This window comes from Loxodonta africana, chromosome 3 (genome assembly GCF_030014295.1).
Source record: "Loxodonta africana isolate mLoxAfr1 chromosome 3, mLoxAfr1.hap2, whole genome shotgun sequence".
Classification (NCBI taxonomy): domain Eukaryota; kingdom Metazoa; phylum Chordata; class Mammalia; order Proboscidea; family Elephantidae; genus Loxodonta; species Loxodonta africana.
Window position 1 is genome coordinate 198,471,210 of NC_087344.1, and position 26,703 is coordinate 198,497,912.

At 42.4% G+C, this 26,703-nt stretch overlaps 1 protein-coding gene across 2 annotated transcripts in view; it reads left to right on the top strand.

Annotated features, from left to right (window-relative positions):
• Positions 1 to 26,703, top strand: part of DDR2 (discoidin domain receptor tyrosine kinase 2) — a 238,325-nt gene that overhangs the window by 148,410 nt on the left and 63,212 nt on the right. For both annotated transcript variants that reach the window (XM_010594918.3, XM_010594920.3), the window contains 3 exons: positions 24,144 to 24,246; positions 25,726 to 25,957; positions 26,371 to 26,518. In XM_010594918.3, coding sequence (XP_010593220.1) covers positions 24,144 to 24,246; positions 25,726 to 25,957; positions 26,371 to 26,518 — 483 coding nt within the window. The remainder of the gene's footprint in view (positions 1 to 24,143; positions 24,247 to 25,725; positions 25,958 to 26,370; positions 26,519 to 26,703) is intronic.

The window sequence follows — 26,703 nt, forward strand, 5'->3', positions numbered from 1 at the left end:
CTGGTGGTAAAGTGGTTAAGAGCTCAGGCTGCTAGCCAAAAGGCTGGCAGTTTGAATCCACAAGCCATTCCTTGGAAACCCTATGAAGAAGTTCTACTCTGTCTTATAGGGTCACTCAGAGTTACAGTCAACTCGATGGCACACAACAACAAATATACACATATATGTTACCCAATCAGGTCAAATCCCAGTATCACGCTGGTTGAGATACTGGAGATACTGAAGGTAAGAGTATAATATCCTGAGGACATTTTCCAGCAATAGAATGACTAATTAGCTTTATATCATTTAATCGTTTTTATCTTCTTTCTTTTTATTAATATTTATCACGTGCCAAATATTTAGATCAGTTTTATATAAAGTGGTTGATATTTTGAAAACACTAGGAGAACATTATCTAAAGCACAGGTCTCAAACTGGTGGTTCCTCCTCTGGCCTGTGCAACGTTGAAAAGGTCACACCAGGCTGGGGTGCTACAGATGACCACAAAAGTGTTGAGCTTACCCCTTATTGCCTATACCCAGCTCACCCCTGATTTAAAGTAATCCTGTGACTTCTGCCTCCTTTCATAACAGGAAAAGTCCTTTTGTAACACAAAAGCTACCCTGAGTTAACTTTTTATTGGATTGTACTGACAAAGAAGGGGGCTTTTACAAAGTGCAGCACCCCCTAGCTCTGTGAGTGGGGGACATGAGGTCAGTTTACTTCTCAAGGAGAACAGGCTCATCAAGAAGCATAGACAAAACACGTTCACCATGCAGGGTCTTACTTCCAAAGGCCTGTGATGAAGGAAAAGAGGAGGCAGGAAGAAGAGAAAGAAAAGCAAAAAAGGACAAGGAGAAAAGGTGATTAGGAAGAAAAAGGAGGTAGGAGAGAAGATGGGGTGGACAAGTGTGGAAAGTAGTGAGGAGGAGCGAGGGGGAGGAAAGAAAATGAGAAAGAGAGGGATCCATTGATTCTGATTTCAGCCTGCCTGTTCTGCTGAGACATGTTGAGTTTCCCTCTGTCACTTTCTCAAGTCTCTTGGTCTGACACCACCTCAGAGACAGGATGCAGTGTAGAAAGAAAGCAGGGAAAAAACATATGTGTGCTAAAATTCCGTTTAAAAAGCAGTGTTGCCAGGATGAGTAGCAAAAGCCAGCCAGTGTCTTTTCTAGGAGACAGCTCAGGAGTGGCCAGAGTGTGGGGTGGGAAGGTTATGACTGTATCTGACTCTGGCAGGACCTCCTACTAAGAACAGAAGCTGACCCTGTAAGCCACATATGGGCCACCTATCACCTGCCTCCCGAACATTCTGACTGGGCTAGTGGAATGGTACAGCTACCTGGTGCTGCAGGAGGAGTGGATCTGCGTGTTAGATATTTTCCTAGATCAGTTTCAGGTCCTGCTCCTTCCTCTTTTGACCACAGAAACATAGTGCTACACTCCTAGACCAGAAATCTCAGCAATGCCCACCCTATTAGAGCTGTTTCCCAAGCACTGAGGCTTCATGCCACGCCATCACGGTGTTCACAGAGTGAAGAATTAGCCATGATGGAGGAGTGGTCGGCCCCAGGGCTGCAATGCACTGGGAGGGTGTCATGGAGTCTACAGCTTTGGAGATCAACACAAGCAAACTTGCAAGACCTTCTCAGAAAAGATGATTCTAGTTTTAAACCTCCCCAATGAACTTCAGTTGAACCCAGTTTCCCTTAATAAACATTTAGTGAGCCCCCCAAGTTGTGCCAGCAGATAGAGAGCTGGGAAAGAAACCTCTCTGTCCTGGAGAAGTTTAGGAAGATTTGCTGAGAAGAGAGTCAGAGATGTAAAGAGCTAACATCCAAACAAAGTAGTGAGAATTACGATAGAGACAAACACAGGTTACTATGGGAGCCAAGGAGAGGAGCACCTACTATACCTGGAAAAGAGGCTGGTGGAAAGACTCTGAAAAAGGAAAAACTTGAAGAGACAGAGCTGAAGGAATTAGCAAGGTGAAAAGAGGAAGGGAGAACATCTGAGCTTTGAGAAAAAAACAGAAAAATGCGGGGTGGGGGCCATTGTCATTGAGGTTTTGGGAGGGTACAGGTGGGAATGGGGTGGCAGCAAAACCGAGACCCCTTAATTCTAGGATCCCCGGTACATGGCAATTGCTTTCCAATTGAAAGTTTTGTCCTCACACGATGTTAAGGATGAAAAGATGCTATGCTGTGTCCTCCTTCCCGGAAGTCAGGTTCTTCTACTACTATGTTTGAACAAGTGGGGGCCAGGACATTCTAAGATTTAGACAGGCAATAAGCCTGTCTGGGACCCTGTCCAGATTGTTCCCCTACTTGGTGGTTCTTCCTGACCCTTGAGGTCACACCAGAGACAACGTGGAGACGATGTGATAGCAGCAAGCTGTGGTGACAACGTGGTGTGGTGACAACATGACAAAGTGAACAGGCCATGTCAGTGTGGCTCTAGAGTACAGTCCCAGCTCTGTCACTGTCTAGCTTTGTGACATTAGGCAAATCTCTGTCCCTCACTTTGCTCTGTTATAAAATGGAAACAATGAACTCTGCTCTCTGCTCTTCTCAGGGTTAAGGTGAGGGAGCAAATGAGATAATGGATGTGAATGCCTCTGGGAAGTTATATGCAAATATCAAGTGCTGTTATTTGTTATTTTTGGAATAGAAAGAAATTAAAATAACTCCAACACCATAAAGTAATAGTTCAAATAGAGCAGTTGATGGAGGAGGAAAGACAAAAAGAGTTCCTTAGTGACCGCTACAGTCCCTGATAGTCTCCAAGAGAGATTCAAGTTGCCTTTGGGGAATGCGGGCTTGTAGCAATCTTGCATCCTGGCCATCCTCACTCCAAAGGGATGCAGGGCCATGTGCCCAGGCTGAGCATATCCATTACCGTGTATTTTTTCTGGAAAGAACACTGTGATTGTTGACTTAGCTCTTGATCTTAGCCAGAAGGTCTCTGGAGAGCATGGATGTGGCAAGATAGGCCCCCCAGAATTCTTTGGTGGTTTGGACACATACACAGCAAAATAAAGTAAGAGTTAAGACATTCAAAACAGTGAGGTTTTTAATGGGCTTAAGTGGGAGTAGATGAGTTGTTAAAAAATAATGCAACATTTTTTTCCTGCCTCACAGGACGTTGAATGACTTTGGCCTTTGTCTTATATGGGATGGTGATGATCTCTTGTGTACTCATGTCTGATACCTATCACAGTGAAGGGAGGGAAGGAAGAGAGAACATCAAAGAACCCCAAGTTTCTCTGTGTTTTTCTGTAAAAGAGGATCAAAGCTATGCCATGCGACCCTTGATTGCACAAAGGTGCTGGGAACTGAGAAGCCCATATGACTATCATTCCTTTAAAGGATGGGGATGCTAAGTATGGAGTGAGTAAATAAGAAGGAGGATGACTGGCTGAGCTCACCTACCAATGGGCTGCACCAGGTGTCCTGCCTCTGGATGTCAGGACCTGGGAGAGCCCATCCCCCTGCAGAGGCAGAGCGGCCCAGGCTACAGGGGAGGGTGATGCCTCCGTGTTTCCCCCTAAACACCTAAGGTGTCCCTGCTTTGTATTGGCGTAGGAGGAGCCCTGGCTATGGGAGTAGGGTGAGTCCACCTTGGGAAAGCTACATTTCAAGCTTGTTTGTTGATTTTTAGTAGGTTAGACCAACATTTGGAGGAGTCCTGGTGGCGTCATAAGAGGAATGTCAATCCAGCGTCCTGGTGGGCCAACAGTTAAGGCAGTTGGATCTGGCCTTACTTGATAGAATAGAATATCTTCATTCTGAGTAGACGGTAGGGTATAAGCTTGAATTCTACATCATTCAATGCTTTTAAAAAAAAAACAATCCTTTGCATGTTCATGAGGGCCTCTTTCCTTGGTGGGCCCTGAACTCTAATCTTTGTCTTGCAGACTCTCTGAAACTCCCTGTAACTTTTCAGAGGGTTTCTCCTTAGGTTTTTGCCTTCGTCCCTACAGAGGCTCAGATTTGACTAAACTGAGAAAACTGGCTGCATGCTTGAAGGATCCCAGGTCTCCTTAAAAAGCTCTGCTGATTTTGTCTTCTGCAAGAACCTTCTACCAGACCAAAGCCCAGAGGTGGCCTCCTGCCTGTGCTCCACATTGGCAAATGGCTGCAAGCAGCTGCGGAAGTTCTCTCTGATCGTGCCAACTCTAGAATGTTAGTCCCTCAGATTTCAGTGGCAATCAGATGCTTTCAAATAGATGATTTCTGAATGAATGTAATTTACCTTTTCTGGTTATTTTCAGGATGAGTACTGATTATTGCAAGTTACTCCATCCCACCTGGAAAAGAAAACAGGAAGTTAGTATTTATATTATTGCCACTGGATTCATGTTAACTATGTTATGCTTCCTGAGTTGCCTGCTAGGAAGCTCAGAGCCAAATTTGAGATGCATCACCAGCAAAGTATATAGAACCAAAATAATATATTTTGGATATTATCCCAAGCTCTAGCTTGTTTTATATTCTTATTGTCTTTTTCTCTTTACCCGTATTTCCTTATTTATTTTTTGTATTATGTACAACTTTGGAAGCCAACTCAAATATATTTTTAAGAATAAGTCAGAGTAAAAATAATTAAAAATGAATAATATCTAACATTCATTGAACATTACTACTTGCCAGGCACTGCTCTATGTACTTGATGTATACTCCTCATAGCATTCCCATGAGCAAAAGCTATTAGTACCATTAAACTGAAGGACCAAAGGCTTAAGTAACCATCCCTAAAACCTCTGAATTTCTTAAGAAAGAGTGAACCTAATGTTAAAAACAAGTAATCCCCTTTCCTCCTCCTCTTAGATATTGTGTTTTACGGGCTATGCAAAGACATTTGACCATGTGGTTCATAACAAACTATGAATAACATTGCAAAGAATGGGACTTCCAGAACACTTGATTGGGCTCATGAGGAACCTGTAGATAGATCAAGAGGTAGTTGTTCAAACAGAACGTGGTTTAAAGTGAGGAAAAGTGTATGTCAGGGTTGTATCCTTTCACCATACTCATTCAGTCTGTATGCTGAGCAAATAATCCAAGAAGCTGGACTATATGAAGGAGAGTGGGGCACTGGGATTGGAGGAGGACTCATTATTAACAACCTGCATTATACAGATGACACAACTTTGTTTGGTGAAAGTGAAGGGGACTTGAAGCACTGATGAAGATCAAAGACTACAGCCTTCAGTATGGATTACAAAAGGAAAACAAAAATCCTCACAACTGGACCAATAAGCAACATCATGGTAAGTGGAGAAAAGGTTGAAGTTGTCAAGGATTTCATTTTACTTGGATCCACAATAAATGGCCATGGAAGCAGAAGCCAAGAAATCAAACAATGTATTAGAAATCAAACAAATCTGCTGCAAAAGTGTTAAATGTGTTAAAAAGCAAAGATGTCACTTTGAGGACTAAGGTGCCCCTGACTCAGGCCATGGTGTTTTCAATTGCCTCATATGCGTGTGAAAGCTGGGCAACAAATAAGGAAGACTGAAGAAGAATTGACCTCCTTTGAATTATGGTGTTGGTGAGGAATTTTGAATATACCATGGACTGCTGAAGAATGAGCAAGTCTGCCTTGAAAGGATTACGTACAGCCAGAATGCTCCTTAGAAGTAAGGGTGGTGAGACTTCGCCTCACATACTTTGGATATGTTATCAGGAAGGATCAGTCCCTGCAGAAGGACATCATGGTTGGGTCAGCAAAAGAGGAAGGCAGGCTCTCAAAGAGATGGATTGATACAGTGGCTGCAACAATGGGCTCAATCATAACAATGATCATGAAGATGGCACAGGACCAGATGGTGTTTCGTTCTATTGTACATAGGGTCATTATGAGTCAGAACCAACTCAATGGCACTTAACAAGAACATTATATTCTACAAATATGCTATATTCTATAATAGGATTTTTGGTATGCATTATATTAAATCTTTACCACAGCACTGCTTGGCAAGATTATTATCTCACTTTTAAAGATGAGGAAACAGAGGTTCAGAGAGGTTTAGAAGCTTGTCTTGGTGTCACATATATTCAAAATGGCAGAATCAAGCTTTGAACACAGGCCTTTCATGATTCCAGACCATGCCTTGATATTCTCCTCAACCGCTGATCTTCATCGCTACCTAGCTATCTCTTCAACTTAGTCTCCCTTTTTGGAGGAAAGGACATACTATCTTACTGTAAGCCTTTACTGACTTTATTACCTAGGAAGAGGATTGTCTGATCTGTACTTTAGTGCCTGGAAATCACTAACAGCTTGGATGTTTTCTTCCTCCATTTCCTTTAGGGTTGACTTTGAACTGTGTAATAATTATTTCTGGCATTATTTTGGGCTTCCAGGAAAACTGCAATCCTAAAGGCAATTTCAACTTGGGCAAAAGAGATCTTGATGAAATAGTCTCATTGCACAATAGTCCTACGTACTGAAGAAAGGAACCCAAATAGTCTTCCTTGGGCCCTCACAGGATCCCAGTATGCCTGTATGTGGATCTGGTAGTGAGCCATCAGAGGCCCAGGTGACAGCTTCTTTCATTGGACCACCTTGTCTTTTCTGGAACCGGGAGAACTAGATTGTGGTAGCCTAGTATAGAAGACAGAGGAACCAGGGATCAGGAGACCTGAAATCCAGTCCTTGGCTACACCAGCTAGCTGTGTGTCATTGACTAAGTCAGTGCCCCTTTCTGGGGACTCAGAAGTTCTCATTTTTAACATGGAGCCATTGGAGTGGTTTCTTAAAGTCCCTTCCTGGATCTAAAGTTTTATGATTGCAGATGTCCCTTTACCCAAAACAGTAAAGGCTATTGAGGAGCTCAAAGAATCTAGATAATCTTGTTCACTGCCCACAGATTATCTAGGCCCCCTGGTTGACCCCAATAATACACTCCCAGTCAGTCTTGTCTTCCCTGTGCCCAGAGAGGCCCAGGTGTCAGACCTCTGTGTCTGTGGCCTCACGTGTGTCATGTGTCTGTTTTCCTGGAAGCTGCATATAGGACACTCGTTGACGGGAGCCTGTGGTCTGGAGCTAGTAGTGAGATGGTAAACATCATGGAACAAGCAGCCCTTTCAGTCTCTCAACTTGGCAGAAGAGTGTGAAAAGTCATTCTTGGGAAGCTAGGGCCTGGTGGCAGCTGCTCCTCCTCAGCCTGCCTGCCAGGCCTTGCCTGAGCTCGGGAGGAATTGAGTACCCGGCTGGGCCTGCAGCAGCCGGCACTGGTAGTTTTCCACTCTGGGAAACTGGAAAAGTGAATTGGCTTTTCTGTCCAGGAGATTGGTGGGTAGCGGAAACATCAGGAAACCACCAAAACAACTCAGCAGGCAAAATCAGGAGATACTTCTGTGCTGCAGGGTCTCCCACTACACTTACAGGTCCCTATCCTTTCACGCTTCTTTACATTTCATAGTGTGGTGCTCAGAGACAGACTGATGGGACCTGATGAACACAGAAGTGGGCTTGGGGGAGAAAGAAGGGGGCCTGACGTTAAAGGACTTGGGCCAACTTGGCAGTCCTGAGTCTTTGCTATTGGCTGGGCTCCCTTCCACAGAGAAAGTTTACCAAAAATAGGCATATTCAATAGGAAAACCACACGGGTACTGCTGGGAAGTGCCATGTTGGTTGCCCTGGACCAAGGCCCATCCTGGTTCCAAAGACCTACTAGAATGGGAAAGGCCATCCAAGATCAGCTTGTCCATTTTTCCTGTGCCCTTTTACTGAGACCCCTGGAATACTGATTCACCAGGAAGCTTTGCCTGATTTCTTAATGAGGCAATTGCTACTTTGCTGGTTCTTGTCCCTGAGTTCCCTATCCTCATCCTTATTTACATTCCTTGGTTCCATTTCTAGGCCTCTGACCCCACTCCCGTTGTCCAAAGATGGTTGTAAGGCATATAACCCAGACCCTTACTTTAGCATTGACCTTAACAAGACGTAGAATGGGAGTCTCGTCAGCTGCCGTTTCTCCAGTCCTCTGACTTCTCCTCACCAAAGGCTGGGATCGATCCCCAGTGTAGCTCAGTGAAGAGAGATCCAGGGGCTACTGACCAGCATTGCTGCCAAGGTTTCTCTTTTGCTTTTGCAAATGTTGAAAAGGCCCTTGAAACAGCAGCCCCTACTACTCAGTACCCTCTGAAGAACAAAATGGTGTGCACTCTGACAGACCTTGGCTCTCACCAGAGTACGCACTGCCTGATGAAGTGCACAGCTGAGCAAACTGTTTTTTTTTTTTCTGCAAACATGTGCCGAGTACTTACTATGGCCAGCCACTTTGTGAGGTGCTGGGATGGAGAAATGAATCAATTACAGTACCAGCCCCTTATGAGTTCAACATGTAATGAAGTTCACAGTCTCTACTCATCCATCCATGCATCCTTCCACCCATCTAGCCAGCTCTCTACCCTTTCATCCACTTATCTATTTGCCAAACGTGTGTTGAGCATCTCGTGAGTGCTGTGTGTTGGCAGGTGCTGAGGGGAAAGGAAGAATCTGACATGATACCTATTCTCAAAGAGCTTACAATTTCACTAAGGAGGTAAACAAACACAGCTGAAACAGAAAATCTGTGCTGAAGGGTACTATCTAAAAGAGCTCTCAACTCCACCATCACTTTTATCCCAACACCACACTTTAGTATTTGCCATAGCTTTGTCATACTACCTGAAATTGTGATGTTGTTGTGTGTCCTCAAGTCGATTCCGGCTCACAGTGGCCCTATATGACAGAGTAGAACTGTCCCATAGAGTTTCTTAGTCCGTGATCTTTACAGAAGCAGATTGCTAGGTCTTTTCTCCCACAGAGGAGTCGGTGGGCTCAAACTGCCTACCTTTTGTCTAGCATCTGAGTGCTTAGCCATTGTGCCACCAGGGTGAAAAAGTCCGAAAAATCCAAACCCATTGAGGTCGAGTCGATTCTGATTCATAGTGACCCCATAGGACACAGTAGAACTGCCCTATTGGGTTTCCAAGACTGTAATCTTTATGGAAGCAAACTGCCACATCTTTCTCCCATGGAGCAGCTGGTGGGTTTGAACCACTGACATTTTGGTTAACAGCCAAGTGCTTAACCACTGTGCCACCAGGGCTAGTGCTCTATTTTTTTATTTAAAAATCTACTGTTTATTGTCCGTCTCCCTTATCAGAATGTAAGGACCATGAAACAAATTATTTTATCTGTTTTTTTTTTTTTTTTTTCCTGGCTGTATCTCCAGAATAGTGCCTATCACATAGCAGGAACTTAGTTAAATAAATACATGAACAAAAAGATAGGTTGCAATAAAGTGATGACTCCAACTTATAAGGAAACTTCATTTATTTACTGCCTGATTTCCCTGGGTAACGCAAACAGTTAATGTGCTTGGCTACTTACTGAAGGGTTGGTAGTTCATGTTTACCCAGAGGTGCCTTGGAAGAAAGACCTGGTGATCTACATCCAAAAAATTAGCCATTGAAAACCCTATGGAGTGCAGTTCTACTCTGAGCTGGAATGGGATTGCCATGAGGTGGAATTGACTTACTGGCATCTTTTTTTTTTTTTAATGATTTTTCTCGGGGCTACTCTTGAAGAACTTCCCAGTTCTTCCAGTTCTGTTTTCAAGCCCTGTGGTAATGAACAAAAGAAAATTCTTATCACTTTTCAACAGATATTAATTGAGCACCCCGTAAGTGCTATACACTGGGGATACAACAAAGAGAAAGATAGACGTGATCCTGCTATTTAGTGGGGAGACAAAAAATAAACAATGATTTCAAATGTGGAAACCATTATAAAGGGAAACTAGTGTGTTATAAGAGCCTATAACAGAGATTCCTAACTTGGCCAGGGGGTCAGAGGAATTCCCTGAGAGAGTGATAGGCTGAAAGCTCAAGGTCTCCGTTGAGCAGGAGTTAGCAAGTGAAGGAGGAAAAAGCATTCCCAGAAAAGGGAGCATCATATACAAGAGACTTTGAGGCTGGAAGGCACTTGTGTGTTTATGAAACTGAAATAAGGCCAGTGAGCTGGGCTATAGGGAGCAAAGACAGAGGTGGCCCAAGATGCAGCTGGAGTGATAGGCTGAGGTTCCATCATGCAGGACTCATGGAATGGGAAAGCCATTAGAAGGCTTAAGGTGGGGAGCAACAGGTCAGTTATTAGGTTTTAGGAAGCTCACTTGGTTTGCTGTGTGGAGAAGGGATGATAAAGGAACCAGGAAGAAGATCTGCAAGGCTGTTAGTAGAGTAGATGTTGGATGTGGAGGCTGGGCCCTTCATGGGAGGAGTGGAGAAGACAAGTGGCTGGACTGACTTTTGGGAGCCATGGCCGTAGAAAACATCTAACCTACACGAGGAAACTGAGACTCGAAGGGAGGTTGCTCAGATCCCACCTGGTGTAACTATTGGTAGACTCTATTGGTAGGACTTGCCGATGGACTAGATGTTTCTGAAAAGCTTCTCTGTCTCACCCCTTGATTGCCTCCTGGCAGGAATAACATGTCACCTATCTTTTGGGATCACCACTCACCTGTCAGTTTTTCATACTGTGGTTGCTTGTTTGTTGCTATGATGCTGGAAGGTATGTCACCAGTACTTCAAATACCAGCAGGGTCACCCATGGCAGATACGTTTCCGCAGAGCTTCCAGACTAAGACAGAAAGGCTTGATGATCTACTTCCAAAAGTTAGCCAATTAAAACCTATGGATCACAACAGAACATTGCCCAACTTGCTTGCTTTGGACATGTGATCAGAAGGGATCAATTGCTGGAGGAGGATGTTGTGTTTGGTGAAGTAGGAGGCCAGCGAGGCTGAGGGAGACCCTTGGTGAGATGGATTGGCACAATAGCCACAATGATGGACTTAAACATACTGGCAATCATGAGGATGATGCAGGACTGGGCAACATTTCATTCTGTCGTTCATAAGATTGCCATGAGTTGGAGCTGACTCAACCACAGCTATCTATCTCTAACGCTATTGATATTTTTGAACATTTCCTCTCCAAGAATTCTATGTCAGTCTCCAGGCAGAGACGTTAAGAGCTACCATCTTGACTTAAAGAAGAGTCCTTCGAATTCTCACGAGTGCTGTTATCCCTGTGCTATAGACACACAGCTGGTTTAAACCCTTTGGATGATGGAAGGGTTGGAGGGGGTGGGGGTGGGCTGTCACACTGAACATTTTCTTTACATGGAGAATTGAAGCCTAATGTAATCACCTCATTTCTCTAGTTCTGAAACTTGAGTGTAAATCAGACTCACCTGGAGGGCTGGTTAAAGCACACTTTGCTGGGCCCCACCCCCAGAGATTTTTATTCAGTAGATGGGGCTGAGAATTTGGATTTCTAACAAGTTCTCAGGTGATGCTGATGCTGCTGGTCTTGGGGGCGCACCGCTGATCTAACCACTGATCAAACACAATGAAATTCAATCAAGATAAGGAAAGCAAAGAGCCTTCAGGAAGGGAATTGGCATTCTTTGCCATTGAATTGTACGTAGGATCTGTGGGGTCTCTCTCTCTCTTTTCTTCACATCTCTTTTGCTCATCTTCTTCATCTACTAAATAGGGAAAGTTCCTGATAAGTTCAGTGGAGACAGAGAGTAAAAAGGATTCCTGAGCCCAGGCGATACAATCTGACTGAAACATTTGGTAAAGGCAGCTGTAATAGCAAAAGCAACCGTGTCAAAACTGCCCACCTGCTGTTCACAGGATCAGCAGTGCCTCTGTGGGGAAGCATTTCTGCAACAGCATCATGACTCAACCTATACGACCCTCCTTTCCATTTCTGGTTTACTTCAGATATTCCTAGAAGCCATGGTTCTCTTTACATTCATGGCCCCGTGAATAGAGATAACCAGGAGTGACGGCCCCGTGGGACTGTAAACACGATTGCTCTGGATGCTTGGCATGGTCCCAGGGAACCATTACATGAGCGAGCTGGAAGGAGCCTGAGCACAGTGGTTCCCAAGCCTGACTGAACGGCAGAATTACCTGTGGAGCTTTACATACGCAGGTTCCTGGTTCAATGCAGATGTATGAAAGCAAAATCCCTAGGAGTGGGGCTCACGAAGCCATTTTAAAACCCTCCCAGGTGATTCGCAAGCAATTCTCAAGCACAGATTTTGGCTTTTGGGAACCATTGCTTTAGAAGCCATCTCATCCAGGTCCCTTGCTTTCCACATGAGGAAACTGAGACCCAGAGAGGGTGAGGAGGCTGCTCAGATCCCACATGGTGGAATTGGTAGAACCAGGTGTGGATTGGAAGTCTTCTGATCTTCAGAGGTTGTACAGCTTAGTGGGGAAACATACTTTGGAGTCAGCTTCTAGCCTCAGTTAGTATTTAATCATCATATTGACTTGAGCAAGGAGCCCTGGTGGCACAGTGTTTAAAGCGATCAACTGCTAACCGAAAGGTTGGTGGTTTAGAACCACCGGCTGCTCCATGGGAGAAAGAGGAGGCAGTCTACTTCTGTAGAGATTTACAGCCTTGAAAACCCTATGGGGTCGCTTTGGAATTGCCCTGACCGCAGTAGGTTTTGTTTGTTTTGTTTTGTTTTGTTTTTGGCCTTGGGCAGTTATTTAAGCACTCACCTCTAAAATGGGTGATTGGTGGGAAACATGAAATAATCTGTGTGAAAATACTTATCATGTTGCCTGACACTTGATAAACGATTCTAGGTGGACACTATTATTACTGTATTTCATCAAATTTAAGAAACCACTGACTCTAAAATGCATCATTACTTTATGCGCCTCTAAGAATGAAAAAACACTGCCAATTAAACTATGATTCACTATTTGATTGTAAGATGCACCCAGATTTCAGAGATTTTAAAATAGGATACATGGTATTCTACTTCTCTTTCCTTGACCCTATGAAGATCCTTATATTACTGAATTAAATTACTAAAAAATAAATGCAAGGACCCTGAAGAAAAAGCAGACTTGGTGTGTCTGAGGAACAGCAAAGAGGCCTTTGTGGCTGAAGAGGAGACAGTGGGATAAAGATCCAAGACAACCAGGGACAAGTCATGTACAGCCCTGTAGACCTTTGAGTCGGTTCTCATTCATAGCAACTCTGTGTACATCAGATTAAAACGCTGCCCGGTCCTGCACCATCCTCATAATCATTGTCATGTTTGAGCCCATTGCTGCAGCCACTATGTCAATCCATCTTGTTGAGGGTCTTCCTCTTTTTCACTGGCCTTTTCCTCTACCAAGCATGATGTTCTTCTCCAGGGACTGGTCTTTCCTGATAACACATCCAAAGTATGTGAGACAGTCTCACCATCTTTGCTTCTGATGAGCGTTCTGGCTATACTTCTTCCAAGACAGATTTATTCATTTTTCTGGCAGTCCGTGTAGGGATATTGAATTTTGTTACAAATGAGATGGAAAGTTTCTGGAGGGCTTTGAACAGAAGAGTTACATGATCTGACTTACACTTTGAAAGACACATGGAGCAAGAGAAGTGGTGACAGAAGACTGTAAAGTGACCTAAAATGGGAGTAGAATGGAGTCCTGGTGGTGCAGTGGTTAAGAGCTAGGCAACTAACCAAAAGATCTGCAGTTTGAATCCACCAGACACTCCTAGGAAACCATATGGGGTAGTTCTACTCTGTTCTGTAGCGTCGCTATGAGTTGGAATCAACTGGACGGCAATGAGGGTTTTGGGGTAGTAGAATAAGTGGGAAGAAATAGTGGGATATGGATATGTTTCAGGGGTAGCTGACAGGATTTGCTATTAGCTCATGTGGGATGTGGGCTGAGAGAGGAGTCAAGGATGACCTCAAGAGTTTTGGGTCTAGGAATTTGAACAATGGAGTTGGCTGAAATGGAGAAGACTGGGGGAAGGATGTTTGGAAGGAATCTACATTTTAGTCAAGTTTGTTCTTGTTCCTCATCGATCACTATCACTAAGGTTTACCTTTTTTTTTTTTTTTCCAATAAATGTTTTTGAGCACCTATTCTCTCACCAGATATGTATTGACAAATATAAGACACAGCCCCTTTCCCAAAAAGTTTGTCATCTGTACAGGAGATAGGACTCTCATACAAATAGTTATATATCACATAGTATGTAGCTAGTAGGAACCCTGGTAGCCCAGTAGTTGAGAGCTCGGCTACTAACTAAAAGTTCTGCAGTTTGAACCCACCTGTCACTCCTTGGGACAAAGATGTAGCAGTCTGCTTCTGTAAAGATGATTTACAGTGTTAGAATCCCTATGGGGCAGCTTTACTCTGTCCTGTAGGTCACTATGAAGTTGGAATTGACTCAATGGCAGTGGGTTTGGTTTTGGCACGTATCTAATGCTATAAAAGAGACATTAGTAATGTCAAATCAGAGGAAGGAGAAATTGATTGGAATTGGTGCTATTCTCCCTTAGAAATGCTTTCATTGCTTACAAGTTCACCACATTGCTAAAGGGGAGCGCTGGTATGTTAACGTTAGCTAAAGTTAAACTGGTCTGTTTGTCGTCCCTCAAACGACCAAGCATTCTCTTTCCTCAGTTGCTTTATACTTCCTGTTCCCTTTGCATAAAACATCCTCCCCTCACAAAGTCACATGGCTGCTGTCTTCCTTTACTTAGGTTTCTGCTCAAAAGTTACCTTATCAGGAGGCCTTCCTTGATTTCTTTACATAAAAGAGCACTTAACCCTGTCACTTACTTTATTTTTCTTCACAGCACCTACCGTCTTCTCACATATTATCAGGGATGGATTACCCAATAAGCAAGGTACTGTAAGGTGGTGTGTACCTCGCTTACTGGTGAATCCACCCCTGCATATTAGAGATTTATTTGCTTATTGTCTGCTTACCCACACTTGGATGTAAACTCTGTGACAAACAAGACTGTCTTGTTTACTGCTGTGTTCCAGTATCATTGTTGAATAAATGAATGAATACATGAATTAAAAAGAAAAAAAAACAACAACACATGGGTTTGAAAAGCAATACACAAAAAAGGTAGATGTAGGGTTAGAGATGGAACTGGATTCATGAACAAAGCTTTGGTTTCAGAAGTGAGGGAAGATCTGCAATGCTCTGTCAGCAGCGGGGCCACCTTGGGAGAATCAATTTGCTCTTTTGGCCAAAGCAGTTGGGGGCAATCTTGTGTACTGGGAAAAGCTTTGGATTGGAACTCAGAGATGTGACCTAAGTCAAACTCCTACCACTTAATAGCTGTGGGACTTCCATTGGCTTCCTCCATATAATTTGAGAATAATAGGACATGCTCTGCCTGTCACATAGGGTTATTGCATGAGGTTAAGAAATAGAACAGCACTTTGCTGTTCTCTGTTTTTCAGGGTCAAGATGGCATTTGGGGCACTATGATAAGAATTATAGCCAAAGGATCCAGGAATGCTTGTCTTGCCTAGCAAGGCTTCTCCGATCCCCAAGGGAGAAACACACACACACACACACACACACGCACACGCACACACGCACACACGCAAAACAACGACTAAGGGAAAGCAAGGTTCTATTTTATTAGTAGCTGGGCAAATACAAGTGCTCTGGTAAACTGGATCAGGGCACGCAGCCCAGGTTGAAGGCCTCTAGAAGCCTCTCCTTGCCTTTTAAAAGTCCATAGTGCCAAGGATGAAAACACTTAGCACACAGCGCCATGGAGGATAATTGTCAAGGAGGGGGCCAGAGTAGGCCCTGACTCAGGCTACGGCTTCAGCTGCATGGAGGGATGAAGTAGGAGAGAGGGTCAAGCCCCATGTGTGACTTTGGAAATGTATATTGACCTCGCCCATTGGTAATTTTGGCCCCATCAGCATCCTGGATAAGTATTTCTTCATCCTTACCATTCTCTTCAATTTCACACCGAAAAGAGCTTAAATTTGACACTTCAATCTATAACAGTTCAGATTTGCAACTAAGATTCAAGCACAATGGTTATCTGAGGAACCTATAAACTTAGATAAGGAAATTATACATTTGATAAGAGCAGCCAAAGTAATAACACATTCCCATGTTCAATTCTTGATCCATATCTGACTTGGAAAATGCAGTGGAGACTGAATATAGACATGTTCCAGTTGGGTGTACGGCCACGGTTCTTTCCAAAGCTACTTGCATATAATTTTGTGGAATCATACTGTTTCTGGCGGTGTCAGCTAGTCCTTATCTACCTTTCTAGGGTCAGACAGGAATCCAGGGGCTTTATCTGGTGTGATATAGGCAAAGGGCCCTCTTGCCTTCTTCAGTTCATCATGGTTGCTACGGATGTCTTCATTTTCCAAGCCCATGGTGCTCCTTACCCAAGCATGGTACCAAGCTTGGGTACTGTGCTCAAATGAAACCCTTTTCCCTTCTATGCTTTGCCACCTCTCCAGGACACTTTCAGGAAATTGGGGCTTCATACCTGTTAGTACTGCAATGTGTCTACCTCTGTCCCCTTCCAAGCTTAGGGAAGTCTCACCTTTCTCCCTGCTACCTCTTCTCCACCCTCCAGTGCCTTAACAGGGGCAGGATTTCAGGAAGCCATTTGTCTTTAAGCAGTTTCTTATTTCTGCCCTGTAAACATAAACCTCCCATGAGGTAAAGGAGCCTGAAAACCTGAATACCTGCTTTGAAAAGGGGTGGAGGATATACAGTGAAAACACACACATTCCTATCTCCATACATAATCCTGCCCTAGAAGTCCCTTTTTAAAAGACAACTTTATTGAGGTATAATTGACATACAGTAAACTACACACATTTGAAGTGTTCAATTGAATAGGTTCTGACGTATGTAGAAACCCGTGAAACCATCACCATAATCAAGATAATGAACATATCCATCCCTTCCAAAAGTTTCCTTGTACCCCTTTGTCATTCCTCCTGCCTACCCCTCCCTCCCCCAGGAAACCACAGGTCTGTTTTCTGTCACTACAGATTGACTTGTTTTCATTTTCTAGAATTGTATATAAATGGAATCATACGGTATGTGCTTTTTGTCTGACTTCTTGCACTCTACATAATTATGGCGAAATTCATTCATACTGCAACCCATATCAATAGTTCATTCCTATTTATTTCTGGGAAGCAGGGGCCAGACAAGGTGAGGCAAATGAGTTGAAAATGGTGCGAAATGCAAGGAGCCACTCACTCTCAGGATTGTGCAAATGCTGCATCGGCATTTCCTTGACCCTGAGGGTGAGTGCCTCCTTCCTTTAGCACCCTAGGCCCTTCACATCCCTCGGCTCTAATTCCAGCCCTGCTGAGTAGTATTCCATTGTATGGATGTATCCATTTAATTGTTGATGGACATTGGGTTGTTTCCCAAATTTGGGTTGTCTGTTACAAATCAGGAGCCCTGGTGGCCCAGTGGTTAACAGCTTGGCTGCTAACCAAAACGTCAGCAGTTTGTATCCACCAGCTGCTCCTTGGAAACCCTATGGGGCAGTTCTACTCTGTCCTGTAAGGTTGCTACGAGTTGGAATAGACTTGCAGGCAATGGGTGTGTGGGTGTATTAGAATTTAAGCTACTGTGAATGAATACTCATATATAAGTCTTTGTATGGACATCCACTTTTATTTCGTATAGGTAAATACTTAGGAGTAGAATGGCAGCATGATATGGTAGGCGTCAGTTTAACTTTTTTTAAGAAACTCCCAAAATGTTTTTCAAAGTAGTTGTACCATTTTACATTCCAAACAGCAGTGTATGAGCACTTCAGTTCCTCCACATCTTCACCAATACTTGGTATGCACAGTATTTTTAATTTTAGCCATTCTAATGGGTTTGTTGATGGCAGTGGGTGGTGGGTTAATGGGTTTGTATTGGTACCTCCTTGCAGTTTTGATTTGCATCCCCCAGTGACTAATTGGGATCAACTCAATGGCAACAAGTTTGGTTTCTTGAGCCCTGGTGGCAAAGTAGTTAAGAGGTACAGCTGCTAGCAAAAAGGTTGGCCGTTTGAATCCACCAGCTGCTCTGGGGAAATCCTGTAGGGCAATTCTACTCTGTCCTACAGGGCCACTATGAGTTGGAATTGACTCAACGGCACCGAGCTTGATTTTTCTGGAAGCTCTGGCGGCATAGTGATTAGGAGCTACAGCTGCTAAGCAAAAGGTCGGCAGTTTGAATTCACCACGTGCTCCTTGAAATTCTTTGGGGAGGTTCTACTCTGCCCTATAGGGTTGCTATGAGTCGGAATTGACTCGACGGCAATGGGTTTGGTTATTTATTTATTTATTTTTTAGATGACTAATGGAGCCTTGGTGGTGCAGTGCTTAAGGGCTTGGCTACTAACCAAAAAGTCAGCAGTTCAAATCTACCAGCCACTCCTTGGAAACCCTATGGGGCAGTTCTACTCTGTCCTATAGGGTCACTATGAGTCGGAATCAACTTGATGGCAACAGGCTTGGTTTTTGGTTTAATGACTAAGGAAGACTGAAAAAGAATTGATGCATTTGAATTATGACGTTGGTGAAGAATATTGAATATACCCTGGACTGCCATAAGAACGAACAAATCTGTCTTGAAAGAAGTGCAGTCAGAATGCCCCTTAGAAGTGAGGATGGCAAGACTTTGTCTCTTGTACTTTGGACATGTTATCAGAAGGGACCAGTCCCTGGAAAAGGACATTATGCTTGGTAAAGTAGAGGGTCAGTGAAAAAGAAGAAGACCCTCAATGAGATGGATTGACACAGTGGCAGCAACAATGGGCTCCAACGTAGCAACAATTGTGAGGATGGCACAGGATAGGACACTGTTTTGTTCTGTTGTACTTAGGGTCTGTATGAGTCGGAATCAGCTTGACGGCACCCAACAACAACAATGACTAATGAAACTGATAATTTACTGTCTGTATATCTTATTTGGAAACCCTGGTGGCATGGTGGTTAAGTGCTACAGCTGCTAAACAAAGCGTCGGCAGCTCAAATCCGCCAGGTGCTCCTTGGAAACTCTGTGGGGCAGTTCTACTCTGTCCTATAGGGTCCCTATGAGTCGGAATCAACTGGACGGCACTGGGTTTGGGTTTTTTTTTTTTAATATCTTATTTGGTTAAGTGTCTGTTCAAGTCCTTGTTCATTTTTTATGCAGTTGTCTTTTTCTTGCTATTGAGTTTTGAGGGGTCTTGAATCAAGTCCTTACTAGAAATACGATTTTCAAATACTTTCCTGTAATCTGTGGCTTGTCTTTTCATGTTCTTAACAGTCTTTCAGAGAGCAGAAGTTTTAAATATTTATGAAGTCAAATTCATCAAGTTGATTTTTTTAGGGATCATGCTTTTGATGCCATATCTAAGAAATATTTGCCTAACCCCAGGCCACAATGATTTTCTCTTATGTTTTATTCTAGAAGATTTTTAGTATTTACATTTAGGTCTACGATCTATTTTGAGTTAATTTCTGTGTTTTTGACGTATGGTCAAAGTTCATTCCAGCATCGTTTGTTAAAAATAATGGCCTTCTTCCAATGAATTGCCTTTTCACCTTTGTCAAAAATCCATTGTCCACATATGTGAGGGTCTATTTCTGGACTTTGTTCCACTTACATATTTGTCTATTTTTACACCAATACCACACTGTCTTGATTACTGTAGCTTTATAAAATCTGATGTTAGTCCTCTCATGTCTTGGTTTCCTAGTGCTGCTATAACTGAAATATTATAAGTGGGTGGCTTTAATGAACAGAAATTTCTTTTTTCACAGTTTAGGAGGCTAGAAGTCTGAATTCAGGTCACCTGCTGTAGGTGAAGGCCCTCTGTCTGCTCTGGGGAAGGTCGTTGTCTCCTTTCAGCTTCTGCTCCTAGGTTCCTTGGCGATCACGTGGCTTGTACCGGCCCCTCTATTTGTGCTTACTTGCTTAATCTGCTCTTTTATGTCTCAAAAGAGATTTAAGACACATCCTACAAAAATAGTGCCTCATTAACTTAAAAAAGACACCCCATTCCAAAATGGGATTATAACCACAGGTATATATAAAAAAAAAAAAAAGTTGCCTTCCAGTTGAATCAGACTCATAGCAAACCACAGGTATAGGGGTTAGGATTTACAACACAGATTTTGGGGACACAACTCAACCCATAATTTTTCAAAGTTGTTTTGGCTATTCTGGCACCTTTGTATTTCCAGATGAATTTTAGAATAGGTTGTTTATTTCTAGAAAAAAGCCTTCTGAGATCTTGATTGGGTAGAATGAACATTTAAACAGGATTTAATCTTTTGACTCCTGAACACTGTATATCTCTCCACTGATTTAGACCTTTAACTTCTCTCAACAGTGGTGTGTGTATCTTCTTCAGCGCACAGGTCTTTCGCTTTTTGTCAGATTTATCACTTAGCATCTTGTTAATTCTGATGCTATTGTAACTTTTGATTGTTCATTGCCAGTATATAGAAATATAACTGTTCTTTGCATGTTTGTGTATTTATTACCAAAGTCACTTATTCTAGTAGTAGCTTTTTTTTTTTTTTTAGATTCCATCTGATTTTTTACATAACTGATCATGTCATCTGCTATTAGAGACAATTTTACTTCTTTTCCCCAATCTGGGTGGTTTTTATTTCTTCTCTTGCCTTATTGTCCTATCTAGAAATTCCAGTATAATGTTGACTAGATGTATTGAGGGCAAATATCCTTGTCTTGTTCTTGATCTTAAGGGAAAAGCATTCAGTCTTCTACCATTAAGTATGATATTAGCTGTAGGTTGAGGAAATTTTTCTATTCCTAGTTTATCAGGAATGGATGTTGGATTTTGTCAAATGCTTTTTCTGTCTATTGAAATGATCATATACTTTTTTAGTTTGTTTATATGGTGAATGATTGATTCCTGAATGTTAAACCAATCTTGCATACCTAGAATACATTCCGTGATATGTATTTTTATTCAATTTGCTAAAAATTTTTTTAGAATTTTTGCATCTATGTTGATTAGGGGAAACCCTGGTAACGTAATGGTTAAGTGCTATGGCTACTAACCAAAGGGTCGGCAGTTGGAATCCACCAGGTGCTCCTTGGAAACTCTATGGGGCAGTTCTACTCTGTCCCGTAGGGTCGCTATGAGTCGGAACAGACTCAACGGCACTGGATTTTTTTGGTTTGATATTCAAGAGGGATATTGGTCTGTAGTTTTGTTGTAATATCCCTGTCTGGTTTTTGTATCAGGATAATTCTGACCTCAAAGAAAGAGTTGGGAAGTATCCCCTCCCTTCAATTTTCTGGAAGAGTTTATAAGGAATTGGTATTATTTCTTTATAAGATATTTGGTAGAATTCACCAGGAAAGCTATATGGGCCTGGGGTTTTCTTTGTGGGAACATTGTTAGCTATAAATTTAATTTAATAGATATGGGATATTCTGATTAACTATTTTTTCAAGAGTGAGCTTTGGTAGTTCATGTCTCTCAAGAAATTTGACTATTTCATCTAAGTTGTCAAAGTTGTTGGTGTAAAATTATTTATTATATTCCCTTGTTATTGTTTTGATGTCTAAACTATCTGTAATGAAGTAATTTCTCTTATTTCTGATGTTGGTAATTTGTGTCCTTTTTTTTTCCTGATCAGCCTGGCTAGAGGTTTAGCAATTTTTTTAGTCTTCTTAAAGAAACAGCTTTTATTTAATTTCTCTGTTTTCCATTTCATAGATTTCCACTATGATCTTTATTATTTTTTTCATCAGATTACTTTGTATTTAATTTACTTTATATTTTCCAACTTCTTAAAGTAAAAGCTGAGGTCATTGTTTTAGACCTTTCATTTTTATCTGATATAGGCATTTAGTGTGATAATTTCCCCCATAGGCATTTCTCAAGTGTTTTCCAGAAATTTTGTTATGATTTTTTTTTTTTACTTTGCGGTACAAAATACTTTCTAAATTTCCTTTCGATTTCTTCTTTGACTCATGGGATATTTAGAAGAATGTTGTTTAGTTTTCAAGTATTTGGAGATTTTACACTCTTGTTCTTTTTATTTAAATAATCCACAAGATATAAATAACATGAAAAAATATAGTCAGGTAATTATCACTTCAATATTCTTTCTTCCTTTGTGCAGATACAGTTTTCCATCTAGCATCATTTCCCTTCTGCTTGAAGGCCATTCTTTAACATTTTACACAGTATGGATCTACTATTGATAAATTCTTTCACTTTTTGCTTGTATAAAAATGTGTTCATTTCATCTTAGTTTTTAAAATATATTTTTGCTTGGTATAGAATTCTAGATTGATTTTTTTTTTTTAATGTAAAGCAAATTAAATATATTGCTTTGTATGTTTTACTCCTGTTTTCTGTGTTGCATTGTTTTCAATGGGGAACTTGCTGTCCTTCTTTTGTCCTCTGTTCATAATGTGTCTTTTTTCTCTGACTACTTTTGAAATTTTCTCTTTATCACTGATTTTAAGAAATTGGATTATGATATGGTACGGTATAGTTTTCTTTGTTTCTTGTGCTTCAAGTCATTGAGTTTCTTGGGTTTATACAGTAAAACCTATGAAAGCTGGAACTTGTGTAAGGCAGAAACCTGCCAGAGAAGGAAAATTCACTTATTTTCCACTAAAACACACAATAGAAAAGTGGTAAAACATTTATCTGGCCACAGTGTCAAAGGCAGAAAACTTGTGTAGACCCAGAAAAACAAAGCAGTCTGTCAAGTTCTGGCTTTCACTGTAATTTTTGTCAAATTTGAAAATTTTCCATTACTATCTCTTCATAAGTTGCTTTTTTTTTTTTTTTTGGTCCTTCTCCCTCCTCTCCTTCAGGGGCTCCATTTACATATACATTAGGATGTTTGAGACTGTTCTACAACTTAGTGATGATCTGTTTGTTTATTTATTGATTTTCTGTCATTGTTTAATTGTGAATACTTTCTAGTGCCATCTTCAGATTCACTAATCTGTTCTTTAATGTTTAATCCGAAGTAAATCAATCCACTTGTAAGTTTTCTGTCTTGTTTTAGTGGAGAATACTTTGTATTTTCTCTATCTTCCACAGCTCTCCTTACCTTTTTGAACACCTATAATACAGTTATGGAAACCCTGGTGGCGTAGTGGTCAAGTGCTACGGCTGCTAACCAAAGGGTCAGCAGTTCGAATCCGCCAGGTGCTCCTTGGAAACTCTATGGGGCAGTTCTACTCTGTCCTATAGGGTCGCTATGAGTCAGAATTGACTCGACAGCACTGGGTTTGATTGGTTTAATACAGTTATAGTAACTATTTTAATGTTCTCTCCTAATTCTAACTTCTATATTAGTTCTGAATTAGTTTCAATTGATTGATTTTTTTTTTTCCTCCTCACTACGGGTTCTGTTTTTCTGCTCCTTTACGTGCCTGGTAATATTTTTTATTTTATGTGATAAAAAAAAACAGATACTAAAAATGATTCATTTTTTAGATCTCAAATTCAAATCTAACTAGGTATCCTGTATTTTATCTGGCCACCCTATATCCTGAGAACTCTAGCCTCTAGGCCTCTCCAGATTCATATCTTTGTCTCTTCAACTTAGAGAATCTTCCAGGTTCTGTCTCACTGTGCTGTGGCCTGGGCACTCTCTCAAGGCAATAAATTTGTGCAAGTGTATGGCAAATTTTCTTTGTTTTCTGTCTCTCAGGGATCACTGTCCTTTGTTGTCTGGTGTTTATTACTTCGAAGCCTCCTCCCCTTTTTTTCATATATTTGTCCATTTTTTGTTGTTTTCACAAAGGAGGTTAAATCTGGTCCCTGTTACTCAATCTTGGTTGGAAGTAGAAGTCCCTGCGTGAAGTTATTGTTTTAAATCAGGGACTAGAACATGGTGCTAATGGGGGACAAAGCTGTGTGTTCAATCTCTTCACAGAAGGGAGAATTTTTTGGCTTTGTTTCATAGTTTCACGCAATCAGCTACCTAGACAAAAAGAGTGTTGTGGATCATAGGGAGTGTCTGGTGATTATGAGGATGACTCACCACCGTTGGGAAATTGACAGAAGTTATATTACATTACTTGTCAGAGCTTGGACCGAAAGATGGGTTTGATTGAGGGTCAGGGCTTGGAGGCCTGAATGGTAGTAAGTTTGGAGGCAGGGCCAGGAAGAAAAACCTGATAAAGTCAGAGTGATAAAACTGGGGTCATAGAGGGACGTAGTAAGATTTACGTCTTCTTCTTCCCCATCCAATAATCAGTGATATTACTCTAGAAATAAAAATAAAAGTGTTCCCTCTCTTTTCTCTTTGGTTTCTCTTGCCCCAGCCGTATGCCGCTATCCTCTGGGTATGTCAGGAGGCCACATTCCAGATGAGGACATCACAGCATCCAGTCAGTGGTCAGAATCCACAGCTGCCAAATATGGAAGGTGAAGATGACTACCCCAAGAAATCCTGAGTTCTGATTGGATAGATTTCCTGGACACAGAGCCGTGACTCAAGGGGCTGGGGAAGAAGGGTGGTACTTGGCAGTAGCTGGTGGGAGTGGGGGAAAGACATCAAGTGAGCCTAATCAGCTCTGTATGTTTTCAGAGAGAGAATTCAGGGCTTGGCAGCATGTGTTGGGCTTGCAACCCCGTCCCAACCACAGAGGTCCTAGAGCCGCACCACCCAGGATAAGTGGGTTCATTGATATGCAGTGAATTTGTTTTACCTGGCCTCTAACTGGGAGCTGCTGCAGGAGGTGGACCAGAGTGGCAGAGATGGGAAGGTGCAGGTTATAGAGGCCGCCAGGAGTTAGGAGATCTGGTCCTCTTTGGTGGGTGACTGTGATACATTGCTCACCGTACAAAGCATCACGGGCTTAACCAGCCATTGAGGCTTCCAACAAGTTCCTCCCATCTCTCCAGGATATTTCACACAGAAGGGCCATCCTTACCCATAAACACAGTGGGGTGAGTTCCTTGTGGTGTAATTTCGGGGGTTCTCTAAAGCAATAAACTTTCTATTCAAAAACTGCTGTGCTGGTGGGGATCTACTTTTCTCCTGGAATCCAATTCTTTTGTAGTAAAGTATTGATTTCTGTTAAAATAAGAAGCAACCTTGGTAGTAAAAGCAACCTTGGTAAACATTCTCCATAATTCATATCCTAGTGCGTGAAAGAGTAGAGCAATGGTTGATGGGGTTGATACGGGAGTAACTATGAGGCGGAGGCTTCTGAGAGAGGAGAAGGGAGCATTCCAGGGAGGAAGGTTCCCAAAGTAAACCTTACACTGACTTCACAATTTTGCTCAGTGGTAGCTCAACATGGAGGGAACAAAATGAAAATCAGATTATTTACTACTCCCCTGACATGTTCTTACTCCTCACTCTCCTGTTGGGTTTCCATGGCTTTTCGCTAGGCTTCCATGCCCATCCTGCTGGTAAAGATTCCACCTCATAGCATAACCCACACTGGAAATCCTACTATCCTTCCTCCGCACTTCCAGTGGCTGCGTAATATGGATTCTAAGCAAGGAGTGGCTAGTCTTGTCACGCTGAGGCTGGAAGTAGGGAGGCAGGGATGGTGGTAAAATGACTTGGCAAGGGCACAGAAGGTAAAAAGAGTTTCATTTCCTTCGAGGCCTCTATGGAAATCGAGGGGCGGGGAGAGCGGGGAATGAAGGCTACGTGTGATCTCAATGCCTCTAGCTCTGTGGTGATGGCTGTCTCTGGGTTTCATGGTACCCTGGGGAGAGGGAACTGACCACAGGTGGGTACTGTGATGGGGAAAACACAAAGAGTCATTCTGTACTGGGCTCCCAGTCTGCTATCTCCCCTTAGAACAGGGCAGCTGTGTTGCTGTGGATTGGTAAACAACTCTGTGGTTTCATGGCCCCTCTTGCTGTCCCCAACTCTTGCCCCTGAAGGCTGGACTCAGAAGAAGGGGACGGAGCCTGGTGCCCCGAGATTCCTGTGGAACCGGATGACCTGAAGGAGTTTCTGCAGATTGACTTGCACACCCTGCACTTTATCACTCTGGTGGGAACCCAGGGGCGTCATGCAGGAGGCCATGGCATTGAGTTTGCCCCTATGTACAAGATCAATTACAGTCGGGATGGTACTCGCTGGATCTCTTGGCGGAACCGGCATGGGAAACAGGTAGGAAGTAGAGACATGCAGCCCTATATTCTAACTTAGGCTAGGAGAGGAACTGCACAGGTTGTTTGTGTGGAAATATGTGCCTACGGGCCTGTCATCTCCTTGGAAATGTGTGACCCAGGGTGAGGGAACATGTGGAGGTGGCACAGAAAGGAACATCACATCTGCTGGGAAAATTGAGTGGAAACATTCTGCTTCTTGAATTAAGAGGAGAGGGTCCACTAAATAGTACACTTAAAAATAGTTAACACGGCAGTTTTATGTAATATATATTTGACTACAATAAAATTTTTTGAAAAAAAATTAAAAAAAAAAAAGGAGAGGGGCCATTAAAAGGGGGTTGAATCTGGGGGCGAAGAAAAGTCAACACAATTTCATAGCATCTCCTCACTCTTTCTTCTGTCTCTCCTCAGGTGCTGGATGGAAGTAGTAACCCCTATGACATTTTCCTAAAGGACTTGGAGCCACCCATTGTGGCCAGATTTGTCCGCTTCATCCCAGTCACTGACCACTCCATGAATGTGTGCATGAGAGTGGAACTTTATGGCTGTGTTTGGCTAGGTAGGTCTCTAACAGAAGGATATGATAGGTCTCTATAAAAATCCCAACCCCTGGGAAATAAATGCAATCAAATCAGAAGGGATGGACTCAGGAATCCCTAGAGTGTGGTGTTTCCCTCTTGGTTAGAATAAAGAAAGGAGCATTGTGTGGCCACCCAGAGCTTGGTGCCCCACATTTGGAATAAT